Source organism: Mastigoproctus giganteus, chromosome 8, assembly GCF_048544385.1.
Source record: "Mastigoproctus giganteus isolate SK-2022 chromosome 8, ASM4854438v1, whole genome shotgun sequence".
Taxonomy (NCBI): Eukaryota; Metazoa; Arthropoda; class Arachnida; order Uropygi; family Thelyphonidae; genus Mastigoproctus; species Mastigoproctus giganteus.
Window position 1 is genome coordinate 198,723,343 of NC_143582.1, and position 26,765 is coordinate 198,750,107.

Sequence of the window (26,765 nt, forward strand, 5' to 3'; positions counted from 1 at the left end):
TCTCATGAATCCCAGAGGATTACATGGATGGATCCTTGTACTCCTCTGGAACCCATGTACTCTATGAACTTCTACAAAGAGTACATAGATGAGGGTTTCAAGGAACCGATGAACTCCGAAAAAAAATATTAATAAATAAAGATGCTATGATTCCTTTGCTGCTTCGCACTGGATGCCACCATAACAAAAAGCAAGTCGAAATCGTTTGGATGATATGCTCATTGCCATTTCGAAGGCTGCTCCAAAATTTCAATTTCTTATTCAAGACAAACACCAGCAGCCTTTCACTGAAATTTACCTTTTGAGTAGAATTAAAGATTGCTTTTAGTGTTATTTATACAATTTGAATGTCAGTTTTGTTTGTTTGTTTTTTTGACCTTGTAAAGTTTTTTTTATATATATTATGTCTGTTTGAAGAATATAGATTGACAATGCTATAAAATAAACTGTATGCAAAATTTTGTGTATATGTGTTTATGTGCATTTTTCTGGTAAGGGAGCCATAGCTTTTATGATATTCTCAAAGGGATTTGTGAACCCAAAAATAGTTAAAAACTACTGCTCTGAATACGAATAACAGACCTTAGCAAACCTTAGCAACCAAACGATTGCAAACCTTAGCAACCAAACAGCTTAGAAACAACTAGACAGTCCAGACACATCACAAGGCCCTGAAGCAAATCAGTTATTAGTCAATGCAATTGAATTTGTTATTGTAATAGGGATTTTGGAGAATCGGCAACTAAGGCCACACTGCTCTGTTTATACTGTACTGTCTGTGAATTGCACGTGTTCAGAGGCCACGTTGTGAAAAAGACCCATAAAACTTCCTAACGTCATCGACGGGACTCGAACTCAGGTCTTTCCCACCCGGTGTGAGGAGGACGGCAATTCTGCCAACTGTGCTACCCACGAGGGCAAGCAAATTAGTAAAATAAATGAGGGAGGTATATTTTCACTGGCAAAAGAGAAAAGAATTTGAGGACACAAATACAAAATTTTGGGAAGTAAGAAAAAACTGGATCTCATGAGATTTATCTTCAGGTAGCGTGTTGTTAATCATTGGAATAAACTGCCTGCAACAATAGTTGAGGCTGATAGTTTGGTAAAGTTCGAAGTAGAATTGAAAGGCATTTTTTTGGTGATAGGGAAGGTACGAATGATAGTTTTTTTTTTTTTTTTGGGCTGATACAGAAAAAGCTTTTTCCTTGCATCACTAAGCCATTTTAATACTAATACTAAATGAATGCTAGTGAACAATGAATTAATATTTCAGACTTAAAGGTTATATGGTGGCAGATAAAATATGAGAGTTGAAATCTTTTGCAATTTATAGCACGATACGGCTTTTGGGAATAGCAGTTCCAAAGATCTATGACCTAAAAAAAAAATTTCCAGTTGCAAAAATAAGCATAGGTGAATAAGCGCGGCCTTTTATGGTCCCCTTTAAATTTTTTGGCAATTACATTTTAAAATGCGGAGCTAGCATTTTCGTTATGTTGTCAGCATTTAGTTGTATAAAATATAAGTTATGTTGTATGCCGGACTTAGGTAAAATGCTTATAAAAGGTGGCTTTCTTAGACGAACAAGGCATAACCTTCTAAATACAAGTACATATACAAGTAATTAGCATTTAATTTCAGTTTTAATTCTCTGGAGTTACCTTGAAATGAAAAGCAGGAAGTCAAAAGGACTGAGTCATATTTAATGAGCTCGGTGAATGAAAACGTCTGTCTTTTCATTCTTTTGCTTTAATACCTACCTGTGATCATAACCAACAATCGTTATTATGTAAAAGCTCTATGTTCGACCCGTTGTCTGCTGAAGTAAATAAATGTTTCACCCAAGTGCAAAGCTTAGAATATATTTTTTAATAATAGTGTCTAAATGATCTTGCTTTGACAGTCACAAAAATACGAACAATCAAACTCACAGACAGTCTGTCTCGAGAAAAGATTAATTTTTTTCCCTCTGGAACTTGGTGGTTTCATCCATCAAAATAAGCAAACTGACCAACGTTGTTGTTGTTCCTTTTGTTGTTTGAGTTTCCACCAGACAACTAAGATTACTAGTTCCGTACATCGTTTCTTTATGAATTGTATATAGATCCTATGGTCGATGTGCCGATTTCTTGATGAAAAAACCCCCGTTCCAGTTTTTCATACAGAAGATAAAATGATTTATCATTGCATTACATACCTTAACCCAACTTGATAAGAGTGTTCCTGGTACATTGATTAATTCTGATCCTTGATTTAGTTTCCATGTCTGAAAAAATTAATAAGGTACAGTTATATTTAAAGCAGCAGATATAATGCGGAGATTTCGTTTGTGAAACTTTAGTTTAAATTCAGTTTGTACTTTTCAGTGCTATATGAAATATTCTTTTACCAATGAGGGCAGTGCCGATTAAGGCACGGGCTAGTAGGATCTTTACCCGGGGCGCCAAAAACAGAAGAACAATAAAGCAAGAAATATATATATCCTTAGTAAAAGGGCGCCGAAAAATCTTTCTGCCAGGGGTGCTGAAATACCTTGGTCCGGCTCTGAATGAGGGAACAATGAGGAGCTCCGTCGTGTTGGAAGTAAATGGACTACGTAGCTAAAGGTACATCTAACAGTTGTGGAAATTCGTTTTGCAAAAATTGTAGATAGACCTGTTCAGTAAGAAGATCCTCAAAAAGAAATAGACCATCTCAACTGATCATAGAGGATTCCACACCACACATTAACACTGAATTGGTGTTAAAAATTATTCTCCACAGTGGCATTATTTTCCGTAATTATTGAGAATGGTCTCATGTTCATATACGGTACCCCACCCTACAGTACTCATACTGTCATCTGGCCTTGACAGAGTTATGCTTCACCATAGACACACAAACCGCGGTTATGTGGGTTCCCCCACATAACCACTGGGTCCGCATTACAGTTACACAGAATGTCCACAGTATCCATGTTTTGTTTGAACTTTTGTCTCAAAATTGCTTAAGAAATCAGCTCCTGAAAATATGTCATGTATTTGTGATTTACTCCTGTGTATGTGTATATAAAAATATACAACATAACAATAATGGAAAAAATATACTGTATATTAAATATCTGAATAAAAATATAAGTAATCCATTTTGTGACTAAAACGCTATTTAAAATAAATTTAAAGAAAACTTGTTCTGGCTTTGGCTAATTGAAAAATTGTCTGATAATTCTGTTCAGCTTAAGGTTCATTAATATTTCATTTTCTATAGATATTATTGTTAAATTTGTTAACCTGTTCTGAAACATGAATCGAAAATAATTTTTTGTTAATTTTAATTTTTAGAAAAGAACGTCCTCTATTGGCAGTAGTCAAGTGCAGAATTAAAAAAGAATTCGTAAAGAAATCTGTTTTTGGGAAAGTACTTAGTAAATAGTAAGTTATTTTGAAATAGGTAATTTAAAACATCATATGAATAATTTGTTTATTTATATATGGTTGTATCATTTCTAATTCGTCGTATAAATCATATACATTTATGTAGCAGTGACCAATACTGTTATTCGATAATTTAAATTTTATTCAAAAACCAGATTTTTGTAAAATTTTGCTTGCAATATTGATCTTTTTCTGAAATTACCAAATTGTTGTTGAACTTATACATTTGAATGAAGTTAATTTTGTTTCTGACGTTCTTACTTAATGATTAGTTTAAGTCGACTATTGTGGGTAGCACAGTTGTTAGAATCGCTGCCATCCCCACACCGGGTGGAAAAGAGCTGAGTTAGAGCCCCGTCGATGACTGGAGGAATTTCTATAGGCTGTCTTCACATGGCTGAATTAGTAGGTCTCAGGCAAGGGTAGCAAAGTTTTTCTCCCTCGAAACTCGGGTTTTTCATCCAGCAAACAGAAAAATTGAACTCAGAACACGCGCAATTTACTGACAATACACGGAACAATATGGGCTTAGTCGCCGATGCTCCTAAAACCCTACTATGACAACAAAAATGGTTTAAGTCTCGATTTGAAACCGATGCTATATTGTATTGGTTGGTTGTTGTTGGATTTTAGGAGCATCGGCGACTAAGGCTATGTTGCTCCATCAATACATGTATTGTATAAAGCAGGAATGGCCAACTTAATTTGTGATGGGATCTACTTTTTTCCTTCAAAATGTGCCGCGATCTACCATCGCAAAAATTTCATCGCACAAGGTGCACAAATCGACGGATGCTTGTAAATTTAAAATTCGTCGTGATCGACCGAAATTAAATCCGCGATCGACTCGTTGGCCACCCCTGGTATAAAGCATTGCAGAAATAAGAAAAAGCGTAAAGATTTAATAGCTACATAAAAAAAAAAGTGTGTACAGCTGATAAACTTGGAACAATCATGGGGGAAATACTTCCTCCACCTGAGATCGGCTAAGCTAACTACAGCTAGATTGAAGGGACATAGAAATTCCTCCAGTCATAGACGGGAATCGAATCCAAACCTCTGCAGACAAGTAAACACTGCGATGTATTTGTGCCCAAGCTGTCAAGGAAGACTGCGTGTATTCTACAGTCAGTTTGTCTTTATGTTGGATGAAAAACCCAAATTTCCAGGCGAAAAACCGCGATACACCGTTGAGACAGGTAACTCGGCCATGTAGTGAAGAGAGGCCCTCATTAAAATTCTTTCCATCACGAAGGATTCGTACTCTACTTTTTCCTTATGGTATAGGAGATGAGGCGGATTCACCCTTGAATTTGAACTAAAAATTTGAATATTGAAGTACTAGACTAATTTCGTAAATTCCTTTCGGATAATTCTGATAAAAGAAAAATACCATAAACAAAATCTGCCTCTCTTTCTGCAATCTTTTACCTATTCCTAATATCTGTTTAGAATATAATTCCAATAAATTATTTTGTGTACAAAAAATATAATCCGAAATACAGTCACGTCTTCTGTATCGATCACATGAACATACAGGCACCATTAGTTACAGTAAAGTCAGTCATCTAACAAATCAGTCGACTACAACATTATTGATCACCAACTCCAAACTAGAGCAAATCTGATGCACAATTTTTGCAATATGTCAAGTCACTAGGAAATACAGTATAAACTGTATATATACACTACCATACGAAAAACGTTCGGAACCCCAGCCCCTTCCGACATCTAATAAAACGCTCATGTGAATCAGTGTTTCCTTACAATTCTTTCCCTTTTCTTCTGAAAACAACTGTCACTCCCCATTATTAATGAATTATAAAACGTAAACACATTTTAAAAGGCAAATTTTGGGGAAAAAATATTTCATTGTACCTATAGAAATATAAATTCGCATGTCCTTGCTAAACAATATCAATTTAGAAAGGAGCTTTTGCTAGTTACAAAACGCAATAGTTGGTACGTAATAAGCGCCAACGCATACTTGGTTGATCGGTTGTTATAGGATTGTAGGCCATATTGTGCCGCATATGTTATGTCTGTAAACTGCTTGTGTTCATGGTCGATTTGCTGTTTGCTGGACGGAAACCTGAGTTTCCGGGGGGAAAACCATGCTATCCTCGCCTAAGATCCAAATAACTCAACCATGTTATGAAAAAAGTCCCATAAAAATTTCTGGTGTCATTGGCGGGATTCGAACTCAAGCCTTTTCCACCTGGTATGGAGAGGACGACGATATAAATATGGAGGAAGAACTAGACAAACAGAAGGGGTGGATAGGTGATATGAGATGTGTTGGTTTTCCTCTGGATGATCGTCTATAAGCTTGCTTTCGTGTATCATTTGCCTCTGTTAGTATTAATTCTAATATTAATACTATTATTCGTATATTGATCTACAACTTCTACATGTTACAATTTCTGAAGAAAAACATCAGAACTTCTTGACTGTTATTCATATTATATACCACGCACACTCCCGCCTAAAAGTTTGGAATCACAGCGTATGATAACAGTTTTCGTTAATTCTTTTTTTAATTCTTTTCATTAATTCTTTTGAAATTAGCTATCACAATGTAAGGTTTAATATAAAAACAACATGCTACAAAGCATTTTAAGATTTTTTATTAACCATTTAAAAATTTTCATCAAAAAATATTGAAATTAATGTTAACAACCATATTTAATTTTCATCAAAATATCCTCCATGAGATCTTAAGATCTTATCATTGGCTTACCCAGACGTGGCATTATGACGATTAATTTTATAACAGCATCTAACATATAACAATGTTCCCGGCGATCTACAAAGTTTCCAATAAATTTTGGGAAGATGGGTAGACTTCACGGACTTGACGGTCTCTAGATGATCCCATAAAAGCTCAATTGGGTAGAAGTCAGGCGACTGGGGCGGCCACACCGTAATTTGGAATACCTCTCCTGTTGGTTAGTTGCTAGAAATTCCCTGCACAGCTTACAGCTGTGCTTCGGGTAATTGTCTTATAATATAAAATTTCTTCCACAAAGTGGAAGTCCAGAGGATATTGCATTATGCTCAAGAATGTTTTCATCGTCGTCTATAAAAATATTCTTGAAATTCCTTCAATTCTGACGATGTCACCTACTCCAGAAAAACATAAGCTATCCAAGATCATCACATAACTACCATCGTACTTGACTGTAGGTACTAGACAATGTGGCACCCCCATTTTTTTCCAGTTCATCCGTCCACAGTACATTTTTCCACCCTTCAATTTTCCAATGCTGATGGAGCTTATAACAGCATCTTGACTAACAGTGTTCCCGGCGATCTACAAGGTTTCCCATAAATTTTGGGAAGATGGGTAGACTTCACGGACTTGACGGTCTCTAGATGATCCCATAAAAGCTCAATTGGGTAGAAGTAGAAGCCCTAAACCAACCGTTTATTTCGATTTTTCGGTTTTAAAGAGGGTTTTCGGACAGCTACACAACCACGAAGTCCTACTTATTTAAAACGAAGTTTTACAGTGGATGTAGACAAGGAAGTTTTGATCTGAGGCAGAAGTGGTACAGTTTTGCCCATGAGTTATTCCTGGTTTTTCGCCTCCATAGCATGCAAATAGGATCTTAAACACACTAGTACTTGTACAGAATGGTGCAGTAATTTTCTAAGTCGCTGAAGTACCTAAAATCCCAAAAAAAAAACAAAGCAGTTCCGTCAAATTCATACAACCAACAGGATAGTCCGAAGGGTAATCCGAATAACCATGGCTTTCTGTCCCATTTTGAGATTTTCCTATTCAAAATCCCCATTAAAAACCGAGACAAAAGATGACCTGTTGACAAATCATGACGAAAGACGTAAAAGACCCTTGGTGATTAGTGAGAGATTTAACCGGATGTAAATCAAAATTTAATATCCATATTTTTAGAGGCAACTACCTTACCTGTAAATTATTATAAACATTTATGAATTTCTGCAAGTATATTACGGTGCTCATTGTAATTTTTTATATTGTTCTAATTACTCACCCTGTAGCCGATAACTACTACACTGGGTGTACCAATTAATAGTATTAAACTGATCATCATTATTTTGGCATCTCTTTAGGTGCATTATCTATACATAATATGCCTATTGTCTTCACATGTCCGTTCACCCGTCCGCATGTAACAACTCAATTTCCAGGAACGGATTTTCATGTAATTTTTTATTTTGCTCTGTATATCATGTAATCTACCCATATACCTCATATTATGACTTCAGCACTGTATATGTTTACTGTCACGTGATGGTTGGATGGAATGAATATGGTGGATGCACAGAAACGAAAATTTCTTCTATCGCGTATAAAATTCTGGCTTTTAGCTTTTTTTTTTTGAAATTTCCTGAAAAAGCAATTGATTCTCCAATAATTCACGAAGTGTATTGGCTTTCTGGAAAGTTCGTGCTTAAATAAGCTATTGTTTTTCTCTTTTGTTTTAAGTTGTTATTTCTTCAGGTTTTTATGAGAGAGCTGCCCTATTTATTCTTGATTATCCAAGAAAAGTCATGGTCTTCGAGGTGTTCATATTTTGTACGACCAACTGACTGCGAGAAAGGAAAGTGCGGCCGTCTCACTGTCGCAGTTGAACGCCTCTCTATGCGGCTCGGAAATGCTGTTGCTGCTATTTTCCAACTAAACTCAAAGGTCATTGCCCTAGCCTTTTGTGATAAAAGTGTCAAAAACTTTGAATTACATTAGCATTTACACGAGGCATTCACTTTATTAAATATGAGTACAGCAGAGGCAAAAGGAATCAATGCAACCAAGGAGGGTAATAATTTAACAGCGATCTATAAATCAGGAAATTAAACACAAGATTGAAATTTAGACTGCAACTAAGTTACATAAACACCGGTTGGGCAGAAGAAATTCTAAGTGTATAAACAAAAATCCCACCAATAGTAAAATAACTTCATAAAGACTCTACAATAGCCATGAACAATAATACATAAAGAAAACAATTATAATTTATTGTATAAATTGCAAAATATCTGAATCGAATAAAATACAGATGACAAGAAGAAGTCTAAAAATAGACAAAACAGTGTAGTTAATTATGACAACAAAATTCGTACTCGTATGAATATGCAATGTCTTTCGCAAGATTATTTAATGAAAAAACTTTCGAGCCTACAGACCAGTAAGGCTCCTGGAGTTGATGGAATATACCCTATAATCTTAAGAGAGGCGGCAAGCGAGTGCATTGAACCATTGAGGCTAATTATGCGAGCATCATTAGACTCTGGGGAGATTCCCTTGGATTGGAAAAGTGCAAATGTATCTCCCATACATAAGGGTGGCTCTAAAAGTGAAGTTGGAAATTATCGACCTGTCAGTCTGACTTCAGTAGTAGGGAAAATCATGGAGGCAATGATCAAGGGTGGAATTCAGGATCATTTGGATCGAATTGAAATTCTCAAGGATACTCAGCATGGTTTCGTAAAGGGAAAATCATGTTTAACAAATCTGGTTCGCTATTTCGAAAGGGTCACTCACGAGCTGGATTTAGGGAATAATTTCGACATTGTTTATTTAGATTTCAGCAAAGCTTTTGACTCAGTCCCACATGAGCGGTTGCTTTATAAGCTGGAACAGGTTGGAATCACTGGGAAAATCCTTAGATGGATAGAAGGATGGCTTCAGGGCAGGAGGCAGAGGGTTGTGATAAATGGCTATTCCTCAGATTGGGTTGATGTAAGAAGTGGGGTTCCCCAAGGATCAGTATTAGGACCACTGTTGTTTTTAATTTTCATAAACGACATTGATGAAGGGATAGAGGGCGTGATGTCTAAATTTGCAGATGATGTTAAAATTGGTAGAGTAGTTAATGATCACTGTCAAGCTGAGCTTCTTCAGAGAGACCTAGATAGACTTCAGGAATGGTCAGAAAAATGGCAGCTGTGCTTTAATCCAACAAAGTGTAAGGTATTACACCTGGGAAACAGTAATCCCAAAATAACTTATTCACTTGGTGGAGTTCAACTAAAGCCAGTACTGGAGGAAAGGGACTTGGGTGTTACGATACGGTCAGACATGAAATTCTCTGAGCATTGTAAACAGGTTGCAAGGAAGGCCCATGGTGTCCTATCAATGATCTATCGAACTTTTGCAAGTAGAGATAGGGACGTGATAATCCCATTATATAAGGCTTATGTTAGACCACACTTGGAATACTGTGTTCAAGTATGGAGACCGCACCTGAAGAAAGACATCGAGCTTCTTGAAAGGGTGCAAAGAAGGGTAACTCGCCTGGTGAGATCGGCAAAAGGGCGTCCTTATGAAGAAAGACTTCGAATATGTGGGTTGCAGAGTTTGGAAACTAGACACCTTAGAGGAGATTTGATTGAGGTGTTTAAGGCTCTGAGAGGCATCAGTAAAATGAATGAGGACAAAATTTTCAAGATTACAAATGATGCTAGAACTAGGGGACATAAATTCAAGTTACGGGGGGAAATGTTTAGATTGGATTGCAGGAAGTTCTATTTTAGCCAGCGAGTTATAAATTACTGGAATAAGTTGCCTTCATGGGTGGTAGAGGCCGACAGTTTGGGGAAATTCAAAGGTCATCTGGATAGTACTTTCGGGTAAGGGAAGCACATAGGATGATAGGTTTAATTTCCTTTTTATTTATTTTTTATTTTATTAATTATTATTATTTATTTATTTTTTTTTTTTGTTTTTATCATTGTTTTGTTCGGATTTATATTTTTTTTATTATTTTTTATTTTTATTTTTTTATTTTTTTTTTTTTGGCTGGTGCAGCATAAGCCATAGGCTTTCTTGCACCATGCGGCCGTTACTAATACTAATACTAATACTAATACTAATGTGATATGTATGTAAAAAATAAATAATTTGGAATGACTTGAAAAATACTTCTACAAGCATCATATATAAAATTTCATGAACCGTTTCATGAGCCAAAGAGGGCGAGGCAATTACGTCATTACAGATGCAATTAATTATTGACAACTGCCTCCATAACGTTCACCAACCTCCTGCACTTGATTCACTGTCTAACATTTGATGTTCCATTGTAACGTTTTTTTGTATATTAATGAATATTTTATATTTGTAAATACTGTTGTTGTGTTTTTTGTAAATATTTTAAATATTTGTATAGTTTTTAAATATTTCAGTCCTGCTCTTTCGGATGCAACAATACTCGTCATGTATTATGGAACCGGAAGCAAAAGGCCTCTTCCTAAGTGACCTATGTAAACTCAGGTAAATAATTACACAGTGATATTGGCTAAAGTTCAGTATAGTATACCGGCAGGTACTTCAACGAAAGCGAGGAAGATGGCGATAATTGACAGGTGAAGGCACCTCCCTTTTTTGATTGTTTTGTGCGTCGAGGAGGGGGGCTTAGCTTAGGGAGAGTGTTTATCTTTCCACCCTGCTGTTTTAAAATGGGAAAAGGAGTTCCCGATTTAAAAACAGCGGCAAATGTGGAGAAAAACACCTTAGAAACACCCCATGCGGGGAAAGCAGTGTCATCTACCAATCACTGCTTTCCCACTATTTTTCTTACTGCCATGTTGGAGGGTGTACACTGTTCTGGATTTTACCGTGATATTTATTCAACCTTGAGAATGCCGCGCACTACGAATGCACAGGTAAATAATTACACAGGTCATTTCCTGATTAGATTAGATTTAGATTAAAACCAGTGCGTTTCGACAAGTGTGTCTTTTACGTAGAAAAGATTTGACTTACTCCGTATACCTCTACATTTTACGTAGAAAAGCGTGCGCATGGGTGAGCGAGCAGGGGACGAAGCCCCCTGGTTATTATTATTATTATTATTATTATTAAATACTGTATAAATCTGGGAATTATTATTTCTTCTTCTTTCGTACACATCACGTAAGTTTTCCATATACCTTATTACTAGCTTATAAAGTATATTGCTGCCGTGTGCTGATTGGAGAAATAAATAGACAACATGGCGGATGTACAGAACAGAAATGTTGTGGGTTCTTCGTCTGCGCCATTCACTAGCGCCTCAGTTCACCCGTCCTCTAGAAATGTTGGAGTTTTTATTATTTTTATTATTATTATTAAATACTGTATAAATCTGGAAATTATTATTTATTCTTCTTTCGTAAACATCACGTAAGGTTCCCTCCCACCTCAGCTTCGTTTTGCATTATAACTTACGGGAGGAATTCTGACTTTGCTGACCTTGGGCCCGTGACCTACTTCTGCTTGATGAATAAAACTGGCAACGTTTGTCATATAGTATTCCCATGGCTAGTTTTCTGAATGTGCCATTCGGCGCACATCAAGCACACTACTATATTTTCCTTGGCCTCAAACTGAGTACTATGTTTATTGGCTCCTCCCCATGGCTGAACTCACTTCTATTATATCTATTGCGCATATGAAGTTTTTGCCTGAATTGGTTTTTAACGGCGGACTATTCGGGTATACAAAGTTAGTGTTTTCTCCCAGAATATATCGGGCTCCTCCACCCAGACTATTTTTCTAAGATATGATTGAGATTGTTAATGGACATCTCAACCCGGTTGATGTTGCAAGGGACTCGCTTCTGATAAGGAAAACTCGAAAAGAGACCTGCCACACCCTTATCCCCAAGAAGAAAGGAAAAACGAAGTTTTCACAGCTCACGTTTCAATCTTCCCCCTCACACATGAGGTACAAGACATTTCTGTGGATCATGTAGTGATCCTGACCACAAGTGATGTCCATCAGGGCAAGGATATTTTGGTAGAGGGCCTCCAAACCCCTGCTCTGCTAAATTAAAGCTAAAGAGTCTACAAACTGGCAGAATACATCAAGTGGAGAGGAGTGAGCCCCCTATTGAGAGCCTTCTGGGCTTCTACTCTATAAAGCGGAAGAAAAAAGACTAAGCTAAAAAAATTCTCAAAAAATTATTAAAATTGACAACCAGAGTCAGATTCTCCCCCAAAAATGGCCAGAAATTCTGGAAACTGATGGATTATGAGATTCCTCCCTATTGGAGGGGTCAGAGCTCATCTTGCCACATTCACAATCTGATGCCAATTCTCTGTCACAGAGTTGAATGCTGCTTGGCAGCGGAGAAGACAAAAATATCAAGGAGGCTGTTATCAAGATCACTCGTGCTTGGGATTCATTAGAGAAGACACTGTACAAAGTCATCATTAACAATTAGCAGTCGAAGGCCCAAAATCAGATAAATAGCAAAATGTTATGAACCGTCCTTCACCTTACCGGAGTTCCCGATAACAGTGATACAGCCAACGTGCCGGATGGAGATATATCCCAATCCACTATCAATAAAGCTGTATCATATGCTTCCGCTTTGAAACAGCCTGCTCCTCTCCTTTCTTAGGGTCCAAGGCATGTTGTAATTATCAAAACTGGTCAGGATAGCACATTGGACACTAGTGAAGAAGTAAAATCTAAGGTCGTCAAAACCCTGAAACCACAATTAACCAACGTTAAGGTAAAAGCAATTAGGACAATCCAGAACAGGGGCATTGTTATGGAAAAAACATCTAGAATGGATGTTGAACAAATCAGGAGTTGTGAATGGCAAGCCTAGGTCTTAGAGTGGAAATTTCAAGGCAGCGTGGACACAGTCTCTTTATCTTCGATGTGGATTCCTCAGTCACCAAAAATGAGCTGACCACAGCTTTTCAATTCATTAATTAAATTTCAGATAACACCCCGAAGAGAACTATTCAAACTTTTTGGAATAATTCTAGATTGAATTTTTGTCCATCCTCTTTGCAATACTATCCTCATATTTTTTTGTGAATATTTTGATGTCGAAATAGCTGTTGTCCAATATTTTTCTATATAAATTTTATTCCTTGCAGAGTACAAAGTACATATAGGTATACACATCTATATACAATATTGAAATGTGATTACAGACCTCTTTAAAAAGGATTATGCCACAACAATAACACAAATAAGATTTAAAATACTATGAAGGTAAATCTTAAAAAAAATACTGTTAGAATACTGAAAAAAAATTAAACAATTTTAAATTATATTTCTTTTATATAATTTTTAACCCGAATTTTAAAGGAAATATAAGACCTTAAAATTTGATTTAACTTATAACATGTAATAAAACTTTATTTTCTGTAATTTTCACAGTCTTCATCTGTATTTTTTCTTTTCAGAAAAGGCAATATAACTGTTAATGTAAAAGAAATGTAACTTGAAAGTTTTTTTTGCCTTTTTTTAGTATTACAAATGGAGGTTTCGAAAATTATCATCACTGATAAAATTACAACTTTAATCATTTATTTTTAATAATCACTTATAATACTTTTTATTTCGTTCAAAACATACATTAACTTATTTACAAGCTGACAATTTCACCTCCAGTTGAAACCGATACAAATATATTTAACCCCTCTTCACCTCCAGATGACGCAATACAAATATATTGCGTCATATATATGCTTAAAACCACGCATGCTCGTTGAAACATCATGTAAAGTATGTTACCAGCAAAGTGTAGAATATAGGCGTTGTACAAAATGCTTAGGCAATGTATAGAATGCCTAACAAAGTATAAAATAATCTTTATTTTTCATAACTTCAGTTGGTTGTTTATTGGAATTCTTTCCTACAATAGTTCTCAATCACTATATCTCTGAAATCTGGAAAATTTTAAAATCTGGCCAATTTTAATCTTCCAAGATGCTGCTGGATTTAAAAGAGTTTACTGCACAATAAAACAAGCGATAAATATACAGCGAAGCTAATAAATGTTAAAATTAAACATTTATTAAAAAATTAAAATGGAATTTAAATTTTTCCTATATCCAAAATAAGAAGGCATACTAAAGTTACTCACTAAATCATTACAATACTTGAAATTATACTTATTTCCTGGTAGGATATTTTTGAATAAAGAATAATAATTTTTACTCTCATTGTACAACATTTAAGCTTTGACATTCCAGCAACCTCCCCACAAATTCAGTTCTCGTTTGCCACATTCATATTGTGAGGTATATTTACTGCATTATTTTTATTCATTTTTTTTAAACTCCTCAATGTCTGATCCAACATCATTTGTTTGGCAATATTTTATTAAGAACTCCAACGAAGAAAGTACAAAATGTAAAAAGTGTGGTTCCACATTAGTGTGCCGAAGCTGGTCCACAAGTGGGTTGGTTTGGCATTTACAAAAGAGGCACTCAATAGATAAATTGACTCAGTCAACAGGCGGTGGAATTTGTAAGCGCAAAGCACTTGAGGACACTGAAGAAACCACTTCTACTGGTAAGCGAAGGCAAACATTATTAACCCATTTTACTAAGAAGGAAAAAAGATACCCTAGAAGGGTTAGTAAACTTGTTGCTGTTGATGGTATTTGTTCCCTACAAACTCTAGTGATGTAATGAATGTCATATATATATATATATATATATATAATATGACATCATTAAAGCCAAAGTTAAAAATGAAATTTCTGCAAAATTAAAAAGCAGAATCAAGGTTTAGTATTTCTTTTGATGAATAGATGTCTTTGAAAAATAGAAGTTACATAAATATAACCTTCACATAGATGAAGGCAAATTTTGGAGCTTAGGAATAGTACGAAATAGTGGATTAGTACCATTCTGTTCGAATCTTGCGAACATCATCTTGCAGTATGTGACGTTCTTTATAAGAAAACAGATGATTGTAATATAAATATGAGCACAGAAAATGAGTCAGATGAAGATGAGTTAGGCGAAGAGTTAAGCACAGCAATTGAAATTGAGGAGTTAAGTGCTATTAAGAAAATTAATCAAATTGACATCAATGAAGACATCTGTAATGCAGCCGTAGAAGGCGTTAAAATGATCCTAGATATTAATGAAACTGTCAATAAGGTTAGAAGAATTGTGAGATTATTTAGCTTCCAAAACTCGTTGGAACAGTTTACTGGCAATGCTTGACCAATTTTTATAAATAAGATTAACTGCTGCCAAAAATCTTGATTGATATTAAAGAAAAGCAACTTCTAACTAATGAAGAATTTAACGCCCATCACTATATTTTGTCAGTCCTACAACCATAAAAATTTGCGCAAAAAAAAATTGTATAAAACTGATGAGCATTGTCAATAAAAATCAGGATTTGCCAAGAAAATCGATGCAGAGGATTAATGAGAGAAAAAATATCTTTCGTTGGGCTGATTCAATATTTAAAAGTTGGAGTTGTAGAATTTTAGGAGAATCAGCGACTCAGGCCATATTACTCCGTGTATATTGTCAGTAAATTGCGAGTGTTTTGAAGTCGATTTTCTGTTTGCTGGACGAAAAACCCGAATTTCCGGGAGAAAAAACCATGCTACCCTAGCCTGAGACCGACTAACTCAGCGACGTTTTGAAACAGGTCCACAATAATTCTTCCCGTCATCGACGGGACTCAAACTAAGCTCTTTTCCACCATGTGTGGGAAGTACGTCGATCCTAACAACTGTGCTATCCACGAGGGCTAAACGTTGAGCAGAAATATGAAAATTGTGCAGGTACTCTTGGCTTGCCCACTTTATCAAATAAGAAATGATTATTTCAATCTGTAAAGATGAGCAAGTCAGGAGTAGCTGCACGATTTTCATATTTTTCCTCAACGTTTACCCTCTTGGGTAGCACAGTTGGTAGGATTACCGTCCTCTCTGCACCGGGTGGAAAAGACCTGAGTTCAAGTCCCGTCAATGATGAGAGGAATTTTTATGGACCTTTTTCGCAACGTGGCTGAGTTAGTCGGGCTCAGGCGAGGATGGCATGGTTTTTTCCTCCCGGAAACTAGTGTTTTTTGTTTTTCGTACAGCAAACAGAAAATATACCTCAGAACACGCAATTTACAGAAAATATACGCTGGGCAATATGGTTTTAGTTGCTGATGCTCCTAAAAACCCTGTTCCAAGAACAATGTAGTAGGGTTTTAGGAGAAATTTCATGTCAGGTTCAGAGTTTAAACAAGCATTTTAAGCAAGAAATGTTATTATTCGAGGATACTGTTATTATTCTTTTGAATCAGAAAGAGCCTTTTCTGCAATAATTTTATTTATAACAGAGTTGAGAACTCGTCTTAGTGATAGAAGTATCGTTATGTTTTTTAAGAAACTATTTTAAAAATTTTGATTGACTTTAAACATTTTAAGATAAATATTTTAAAAAATAATTTTGATAAAAATTGTTTAATAAATAATAAATAGCCACCACTTATGGTGAATACAATTCAAGTACAACTCCTCTGACCGTTTGGTCGTCCTGGAGTATAAACAGAAAATTTATTTATTATTTATTTATATTATAATGTATTAATGGTCATCTAGGCATATGGAATTAATTTCTTCAGGGATGAAGAAAGCTGTATAAAAAGAGAAACTCTTATAAGTCCACCTTTCAGGAGTTGGGTTGGATTTCTCTGGAAAACAGTCGAAAATTCTATCTGGATGGATGATGAAGAATTTAAAAATCTAGATTTTCTTGTTTTCAAAAAAAAGGTTTGAAATTAATTTAATTTATCGTGCGATAATTGTACGTACATTATTTCCACGTTTCTTCCTTTTCTTAGTAATTATAATTAGCATGCTATAATTCGAGCTAAGGTTTTCCATGTGAGTAAAAATAACACATAAAACTTGGTGGAATAGAAAACATAGTTTTCTGTTATTTGAAATCAGTGAACTTATAATGATTGCGTTAAAGATTTTTAAAGCAATTTTTGGCTTTGAAGGACAGGATGAAGGTGTGGAACTCGGAAAGCTGGAATCCATCACTGAAAACTTAATCAAAAGTATAGTATCTACCATTTCGGATATGGAAAAGATTTATCAACAAGTAGAATTGGCAAGTGCCTATCAGCTCAGCCCGTATTTTCGAATACTGATTGAGACATATGAAAGTTTTATTGGCAATGGGAGAAGAAACTGTATATAATTCCACCACTGGTTTCTGATGTCATTTTTCAGCATTATTGGCTTTTTTTGACTAATCTCAGCGATATCCATATTACAAAGTATACGGTTTACAAAGTTCATAAAGTACTTTATAGATTGGCATGCTATTTTATTTAGAACTGACTAAGGAAGTAATTAAGGCAAGTACGTCTTCTATTTGTCAAATATCCACTTTGTCATTTTCTGTAGGTTCCGTCAATAATCCATTAATGACAGCTGATGTACTGAGGTAGGAACCCTCATTTCGATAAACTGACATATATCCTATCATCCTCTCCACCCGTACCCTTTGCACAAAATCCAGAAGAAACACACGATTCTTGCAATTCACCTGACATTCTATGAACACTATATACATGAACAAATTTGGGTCCTTTGGTGCCAAGCGGCGATAAAAGGAAAGGCGAGATAATCCGAACTCACTAGAAAGATGAACGTAGATCATTCGAGCCCCTGTCCAGTCTTTCCAAGTATCTTCTAATGTTTCGCTAAATGTTGTATCGAGCTTCTTGAACCCCAAGAAAATGAATGCTTTTTGATTGGTAGAATCGTTGAAATTTACCGAGGGTGAAAAACCTGGATTAAAATTCTTCAGCTCAGTATATACACCTGGAAATATCAATACAAATATACTTAAATCTTGACTGCTGTATGCCATATTTATTTCTTCTCATATTTATTGATTACTAAAGTATGAAATTCAGTAAATAAAAATATGATTAATGTAACAAACAATATTAATAGAAACATGTTATTTGTATATTAATATGATCATTCCTCTGAAACATTTCCTTTAAATCTGATCTTAAAGAAAGGAACTTACTTGAATTATTAACTAATTGGATAATTTAAAAAGAAAAGATCGAAATATCTTCAATTAATTTTTAGTTTTTATTTTTAGTCTAATTTTATCGTTGAAATAACTGAGATAAATATAGTTTAGGTGCAGGGTAGGGCAGGAAAACAGCCAATTTTAAAAACCGGTGTTCTGGGTATAGGTATAGTAGGAGGATTTCGTCACCCGATATAAGAGGTGGGTTCAAAAAAGAAGTTCAAGATGTCAGCATCCTCTGGATTCTCGGCACTCGCTCGCAAATCGAACAAAACTTTTACTTTTTTTGGGAGGCCTTTTATTCCATTTCGATCTTGATTATATTCGTCCTAGTAAACGGTATTAACTAACAGGACATCTATAGAGCTGTCGTAAAATGAGGATTTTAGCATCTATTTTAAAATATACTCAGTGATATATATTTATAACTAGAAAATAGTAATTGTTAATTAGCAAAGATAAGAAATAAATGTGCAAAAAACCTTTAGAAAAAGGGCTAGACAATTAAAAGTACTGTATGCAAATACTGTAAGTTGCCACCTAGTATGATCGTAGAAAAAGAAAGACCCATTTCCAACCGAACTATGTGTCGAAGTTGAAGAGCCTGGGATTTTGTAGTCGTGTGCCTGTACGAAAGCCTGTTCTTTCTGCAAAAAATCGAAAGATTCGACAGGAGTGCTACCGCCAAAGCCCAGACAGCACTGTGGAGCAGTGAAAAGAGATCATCACGGGTCATCACGTAGTCTGACGAGTCTTCATTTGCACTTTTTTTTGGACAAATGGTAAGGTGAAAGTGTGGCGAGATCTCATGAAGCCATCCCTCGTGTCCACCACTCAAACGGCTGGATGCGGTGTCATGATGTGGGGTATATTCTGTCGGTACGGATCGGGTCCGCTTGTACCATTAGAAGATCATCTTACCTACAAAGAATATCTTTGTGTCGTACAAAATCGGACCAACTTCAGCATGTAATGCCTTATTTTCACCCGGATTAGATGGATTTTTTCAAGATGACAGCGCAACTATCCGCCGTGCATATTTGAATGGTTCGAGGAACATTCTCAAGATATCCAGCAACTACCCTAACAACCTAATTCTTCAGATCCGAATCCCGTAGTGAATATCTAGGATATGTTTAAAAGGGCAGTTTGGTTTCGAAGTTCCCTACAGACCATAATACAACAACTGAGAAATATCCTGATGGACGAAACGAATTGTCAAATCTGGAGATAGATTCCCTCAGAAACCTAGTGGAATACATGCCACGACGTAATTCGGGCTAAAGGTGGCCCTGGTTGATACTGAATAAAGGTTTCTAAATTCAATATAGTGTATTTTATATTTTATAGTCTAAATTTTATATAGAGTGTATAATATTAACATCAGTAAAGTAATATGGGCATGAAAACGATTTCAGAATTTCAATTGTGCAAATGCATTCTCAGTGAACTGATATATACCCCACCCTGTACAATAAGTCTGTAAATATAGCATATTCTAATGTGTAAAACGTATCATAATAGAAACGAAAACGATATTTCTTATTAAAAACTTGTATTTGGAAAGAAATAAACGTTTCTCTATCTCTTCTCAGCTCCATAAACCGTCTAAATAGTGTATTACTTTTATTTAAAATATAACGTTATGCCGTGTAAAGTTACACAAACAGTAATATCCATATTAGGATAATATTTCCACTGTAATGACGAAATAACGTGAACAGAGAGAGCGATGGTTTGTTCAACCTCATTGCTATTTCATGCGTGATTGTAAATCCCTGTACATTCGTCATGCATGGGGTTTATATTCCAATTTGTCCTAGTTACCGCCGGATCCTCCAGTGCATTATTACATTAGTTATACCGAAAAAAATAAAATAAAATAAAGTCTTCATACAAGTCACGAATCATAAAAGATAACAACAGAAAGATCCTAACAAAATATCAGGTATAAATGCATTGCATGCACATAATTTCTAGTCTTATTCTCGTTGAAAAAAGAATGGCTTGAACCGTTGCATTTAGAAAATGAAAACAGAAAGTCTAAATTTCTTTTCCCATATACGCGTTTTATAATCAATTCTTTTGATTCGTTTGGCATTTTATTATATTTTCTTTCCCTCTCAGACAAACCGAACTTGGGCAAGACAGCACGTTATGGTCTGAAATGTGTTTCTAATGTGAGAGGACATAGAATGTTGGATTCTTAGCTCATAATCAGCAATCTGTGCAGTTTTTAATTTTTTATTTCATGTATAAGTGTCCGAAAAAATATCAGCGTCTATAAAAGTTAATATTTATTTAACAAAAATGGATACATGAATGCCATTTTAACTCTATCCACGTATTTATTTTTCTTTTTAAAAAAAAAGCTACCCTCTCCTGAGATCGACTAACTCGGCCACTTTGTGAAAAAGGTGAAAAAGGCTGATAGTCCTCTTTCCACTTCACACTTTCACATAAAACTTGAAGCGAGTGAAAAAAATTATAGTACGGATCGCGTGCTGTACAACGTTCTTACGAGTATAAGGGCATCAATCTCACAGAAGATGTATTCAACGCATTTTTGTTGATTATCTATATGAACAAATCTTTCATAGAACAGAATTATAACAGTCAGCAAACACTAATCATACTCCCTTCAAATACTGATCTTCAAATGTTAGATTGATGTGGAGATCCACATCCCACCGAAGCTGACATCGAGAGCAATCCGCCTAAAGATTGCACCTCGAACAGAGTGAAGGAAAATTGAACCTTCAAAAACCTGATTTCAGAGACTTTGGTGTTGTCCAGGAAAGATTTCCAGGTCGGAAAACCCTCCCTTTTTTAAATATATTTTTTAAAATTATTGCAAAAGTGATTACAAAGAACTGCTCGGACTCCCAATGTTGTAACTATTTTGAGTGTGCTATGAGTTACAATTGTAATTCTCCTGAATTTTCATCAGCACTAATCATAGATTAAAGCGTTTTCGAAATAGATTCAGTTCATTCTGAGTTTTCGATTTTGAAAGCGAGATAATGTAGTTAGGCAGTAATTCGCTTTCAAATCAGAGGATTCTACACTTACTGGCCAAAAAAATTGGAAACATTTTTCAATATCTGGTAAGGCCACCTTTGCGCGAATCACAGCCCGCATAGTATGGATTCCACTAGGCGTCTGAGGGATTTTAGCTCCAGATTCAGCAGGCAGTAGATGCTGGAAATCTTGGGAATATTCCTCAAATCATAAAGTACATTTTCGGCACGGTGAATAAGCTGCGTTGTCATCTTAAAAGAATCCATCGCAATCAAGGTAACAATGAAGTATTGCAGGGTGAAGTTGATTCGATACAACAGAAGGACGTTCATTGGAGGCAACACGACCGTCTAATGGTGTCAGTGGACAAGTTCATACCAACGGAACGTAGCCCATACCATGATACCGCCTCAAGCAACTTGAGTGGCAAATACGAGACAGTCTGGATGCATGGCCTCTTAAGGTTCACGCCACACTTTCACCTTATCATTGCTGCAAAAAGTGCAAATCAAGACTTATCAGGGTACACGATCTTCTTTATTTATTTTTCTAAAAAATGTAGACATGTACAAAGTGTTTTTTTTTTCAACAAGCTTTTATATTTATTTAAAATTCATGCCATTCCCCGTTTCAAATAAGCTATGTACAATGTACAGTTATATTCTGTAGAACTCAGCATTAGGCACTTGTCTCAAAGTTCTTTGGGTGGCGAGAGATTAAACACTAAAAAAATGAAAGCAAATTAGCTACTTTTCCTAAAATAAGTAACTTTTTTGGAGTAAATTTTAACTAAATTTAATTACTTTTATCAGCCAGTTATTTTAACTTAACTTGGCTTTAAAAAATGACTTACTCATGTCTGGTTTTAACATATTGCACTGTCTTTTGTAATATCACGAGTTGCGATGAAATTAATTAAGTAGTCGGTTGGCGTTCGTTGATAGCGCGAGGAATTTATATGGGCCTTTTCAAAACGTGGCTGATGTAGTCGCTCAAACGAGGGTTGAATGCTATTTCCTCCGGATATTCGGGTTTTTTCACCCAACAAACAACAAACCGACCTGGAAATACACAATATACCGCCACTTCATACCATAGTTGCTTGGTGCTCAGCATTAAAATAATCCCAAATCCAAATAATCCTACCACTAATTCTTTGGTCGGCTGTTTGTTTTTTGCCGGATGAAAAGTTTGAATTTACCGGAAGCGTGACCATGCTCGCCACGTTGTTGAAGGAAAAAATCCCGAAAGTTTCTTCAATTCCTGGTGATTTCTCGGATCTTTTCCACACAGTGGGAAAGAGCAGCTACGTATCGACTAACGTTAACTAGGATCCTCATGGCTAGCAATAGAGGTTCGAATTTTTCGAAGTTTCAAGCCTGGATTCGAATCCTGTACAGCCGGAGGAATTTTGATCAAATTCCATTTTGCCTTGGGCCTCATTAAGGTATAAGCGCCACTGGTTCTCCCGGAAGCTCTTCTTTTTTTTTTTTATCCACAGAACAGGTAAACTGAATATACGATGCACCAATTTTGACATCGGTGGTATTGATTTAATCATTTAACCTTGGCGCAGAAGCTTAACAACCAACCGAACCTCCAGTGATGTGAATTTTTTAGTAGTTTTTTTTTAATTTATTAATTAATGAACGTACTTTATTAATTACGTATTAAATGAAGTTTATTTTACCTATAATTTTCTTAATTTTTAAAAATCAGTCTCGTCAAATTATATAGAGAGGGGGAGGAGTTCATTTCCGTGCTAAAATATATTCAAAATTACATTTTTTTTTCTTTCTCCCTTTTGGGAAGCCAACCCTTTTTCTCGGTATCTACTGGTAACACACCACTCATTAAACTATCGTGAAAGAAAGTCATCTGGCAAATGAAACAGGGAACGTTCCAAGGATCACATTTATGCCTACTTCATGGAAGCGATATATATTTTTTTTTCGTAGTGTTGTTCTTTGTACAGATTGCCTTTTCCAAGGAAACGTCAATAGAAATATCATTCTGAATTAGCGACGATACTTACAAAAATCGAAAAAGCAGTACGGTGGTTATTTTTTATACATTTACTAGAAAATAAATGTTTGGTGAACTGTCAGTGTTAAGTTGCTTGTTTTAGAGATTTAAAAAAATGTAAATTCAATTTATTATATTGTTTATATATAACAAGTTATTCAGCCAAATGCACTACTTTAGATCAAAAGTGTTTGTAATCAGTGCAATATCGAGGCAACTCATTGTGAAATCTCAGTGTGTTCCTCTGTGAGTCCGCAAAAAAGCACGTAAAGTATGAGATCCTTCTCGTCTCTCTCTCTTAAACACCTATAATTACAATGTTGTTGTTTTTCTGAGTCAAAGCGACTAAGGCTATGAGGCGTTAGTTAACTGTCTGTAAATTACGTGTATTGTATGGTCAATTTTTATGTGTTTTCTATGGTTTCCTGGATGAAAAAATAAATCGGGTTTTAAGACAAAAAAATACAATCTTCACCCCGAACTCGGCCACGTGTGCAAAAGGAAGTTCATAAAATATTCATCCAAGCATTTTTCAGTTTTTATTAATTGTTTCACCGTAATTATTTACTATCAATACCTTAAAATAAATCTAATCTTTTATTAAAACTATTTAAAAAAATTAAAAACTAGAAAACAATTTACAGCGGTAAGTTGTTTTCCTTTCGGTAGACAGCTTACAATTGACACTGCTTCATATGGTAATTTTAAGTTTTTGAGTACATGATCTGTTCCACATATAATATGCAAAGTGCACTGGAGGCTCTCTTAAGCCTTATTTTCAGCTGTAATATTTCATCTACCGATAATTATTGATTTGTAAGTTTATTTTATGAAGTTTATTTCAGTGTCTCCTAGGTAACTTCTCGTTTCTATTGCAAGTTCTCCAACCAACAAAAATATTACATTGGCTAGAGAACAGAAAATGAAGCTTTCAATACCCTTTAGCTGTTGTTGTTGTTGTTGTAGGATACTAGGAGCATCGGCGACCAAGGCCATATTGCTTTGTGTATAATGTCTGTAAATTGCGTGTGTTCTGATGTTGATTTTCTGTTGGCTGGACCAAAACCAGAGTTCTGAAAGAAAAAAAACATGTTACCCTCACTTGAGACCGACTAACTCGGCCACGTTATGAAAAAAGCCCATAAAAATTCCTCACGTCATCGACGGGACTCGAACTCAGGTCCTTTCCACCTGTGGTGGGGAGGATGTCGATTCTACCAACTAAATGGTGCCTTATGGCCAATATATAACTAGTGGCTACACACCGGATACTGAATATTTGTTATCAATAATCGTACTTATCATTCTATTTAAATCAACAATCAAACAATGAACACAAGATGGTGCATGTGGTGAGGGGGAAAATAAAACTCATCGATCAAAACACCATTCTAATTGGTTTCCTTATACATTCAATATATTCATAAAATACGTGAATATATCAATGCATCTAAAAAGATTAATTTTCTATAGGACATTACATGCATCCATTTATATTGCTCGAAGGCAGCTTAAGCATAATTCCAAACTGTAATAGAAGCTTCGTGTTATTTATACACTGGTGTTCAAAGAAAGTGCATCACCCTTTTAAATTGTAATTGTTGTCCGAATAACGTAAGTATATGGCAATATTTCTTACAGATTGCATCAGATAAGATTGACACACGTAGGTGATGACGTAATATTGCATCAGCTGTAAAAGCACGCTCTGCAAGATTTGCTGCAGTCATTCCTTGCTTGTGTCAGGATGGTGAGTTAAGTGCAGTTGACGCCACGAAGAAAGAGTGCATTTGTTGCTTTACGTCAGGAAGGATGTTCTTTCCGTCATATTGCTTATAGAGGGTCTTGTGATCAGTCGACAGTGAGTAGATTTCTTTCCAAACTCAAGAATACTGGTTCTGCTGATAGGAAAAAAGAAACTGGACGCAAACGAGTCTCTACGTCAAAACAGGACCGCGTTTTGAAGCGCTTAAGCCTTAAAAACCGCAAAGCTTCTTCGTCTGAGTTGAAAAGAGAACATACAGGAGTGGTAGCAAGTGCAGTAACAGTCAGAAGACGCCTCTTCAAAAATGGACTTGTTGTCCTAAGAAGAAGCCCCTCCTCACACAAAAAATAAAAAAGGCCCGATTACTTTGGTGTAAGGAGAGTGTCAAATGGACCCTCGAGTAGTGGAAAACAGTTATTTTCTTGGATGAGAAGAAATTCAACCTGCATGGCTCTGATGGGAGACAAACGATTCGCCGTAGACGTGGTGAAGAATACCATCCAGACTGTATGGTGTCTACAGTGAAATTCCCTACCAGTCAAATGATATGGGGGTGCATTTCGTATCACCTGCAGTTTATAAAAGGTTCCGTAAATGCCAATGGATACTTGGCTATATTGGAAGGCAAATTGCTGCCAACCATTAGAGACCATTTCAACCTGCCAAGTAACTGCATCTTTCAGGACGACTCTGCTCCTTGCCATCGGACGAAAAGTGTAAGAAGGCACTTCTGTAGTTACTTTAGTTTCATTTCTGCATTAGAGGTTCGACATTAATGTGTTTACATTTGTTACAGGTGAAAAAATGGTTGGAAGAACTGTCCATTGCAACTCTTAGATAGCCAGGAAACAGCCCAGCCGGACCTGAATCCTATAGAGAATTGTTGGCATCGTGTGGAATCTGCAGTTGCCAGAAAGAAACCAAAGACCTTCGTGAACTTCAAGAAGCCATAATTCGTGTTTGGAACAACCACGAACTATCAGTTGATTATCTTCAGAAATTGATCTTGTCAATGCCTCGACGGTGTGCTGCTGTCATCAGGGCCAGAGGCGGCTCAACTAAATATGGTGAACTTTTCATTTTGTTTTCCATTTAAAATGATAAACTGAAGCAAACTGAGGGCATCTGATAACATTTCAGCCATGATTGTCGTGTTTACCAAAACTGTTGTATAAAGGTTGCAAATGCTGATTTTGGAATATTTTGAGAGCACCTCTCAAATATTGCTTAGCTTCGCCTTAACTGTTAATAAATATCTTTTGTTTATATTTCTATTTGTGATGCTAGTCATTAATATAACATACTATCGCGAAAAAGGGTTAGAAATGTGAAATTCCTAGGTGATTCACGTTCTTTGAACACCAGTGTATGTAACATTAATTAACTTTTTAACTTTTATAAAGCTGGTGATTTTTCTGTATTAATTTCCAAGCCTAGAAAAATTAATTTTATGATGCTTTCAAATGATTTTTCCTATTTCCCTATATTATGGATAACATCCATTCGCCATAACATGAAGTTACATAAAATTTTAAGAATATAGGAAGGCAAAAAGATGCATGCAACAGTAAGGAATTTGAGACGATTTTTCAGTTATAAAAATAATACAGCAAAAGTTTATTACTTGAAAATTAATGAATAATTTAAATTATATGGAGTGCTATTCATTGTACGATGGACACAAGCCTGTACCAGCAGGCCTATCGTAAAAGAGAAACCACTCCTGTGGTGAGCTCATTGGGTCT

At 35.7% G+C, this 26,765-nt stretch overlaps 1 protein-coding gene across 1 annotated transcript in view; it reads right to left on the minus strand.

Annotated features, from left to right (window-relative positions):
* Positions 1-16,748: 16,748 nt before the first annotated feature.
* The window catches only part of LOC150082160 (uncharacterized), a 40,988-nt gene continuing 30,971 nt past the window's right edge, over positions 16,749-26,765 (minus strand). Inside the window, exon 4 of the mRNA XM_090379148.1 lies at positions 16,749-17,986. Within this exon, the coding sequence (XP_090235274.1) occupies positions 17,538-17,986 (449 nt within the window). The 3' untranslated portion in view covers positions 16,749-17,537. The remainder of the gene's footprint in view (positions 17,987-26,765) is intronic.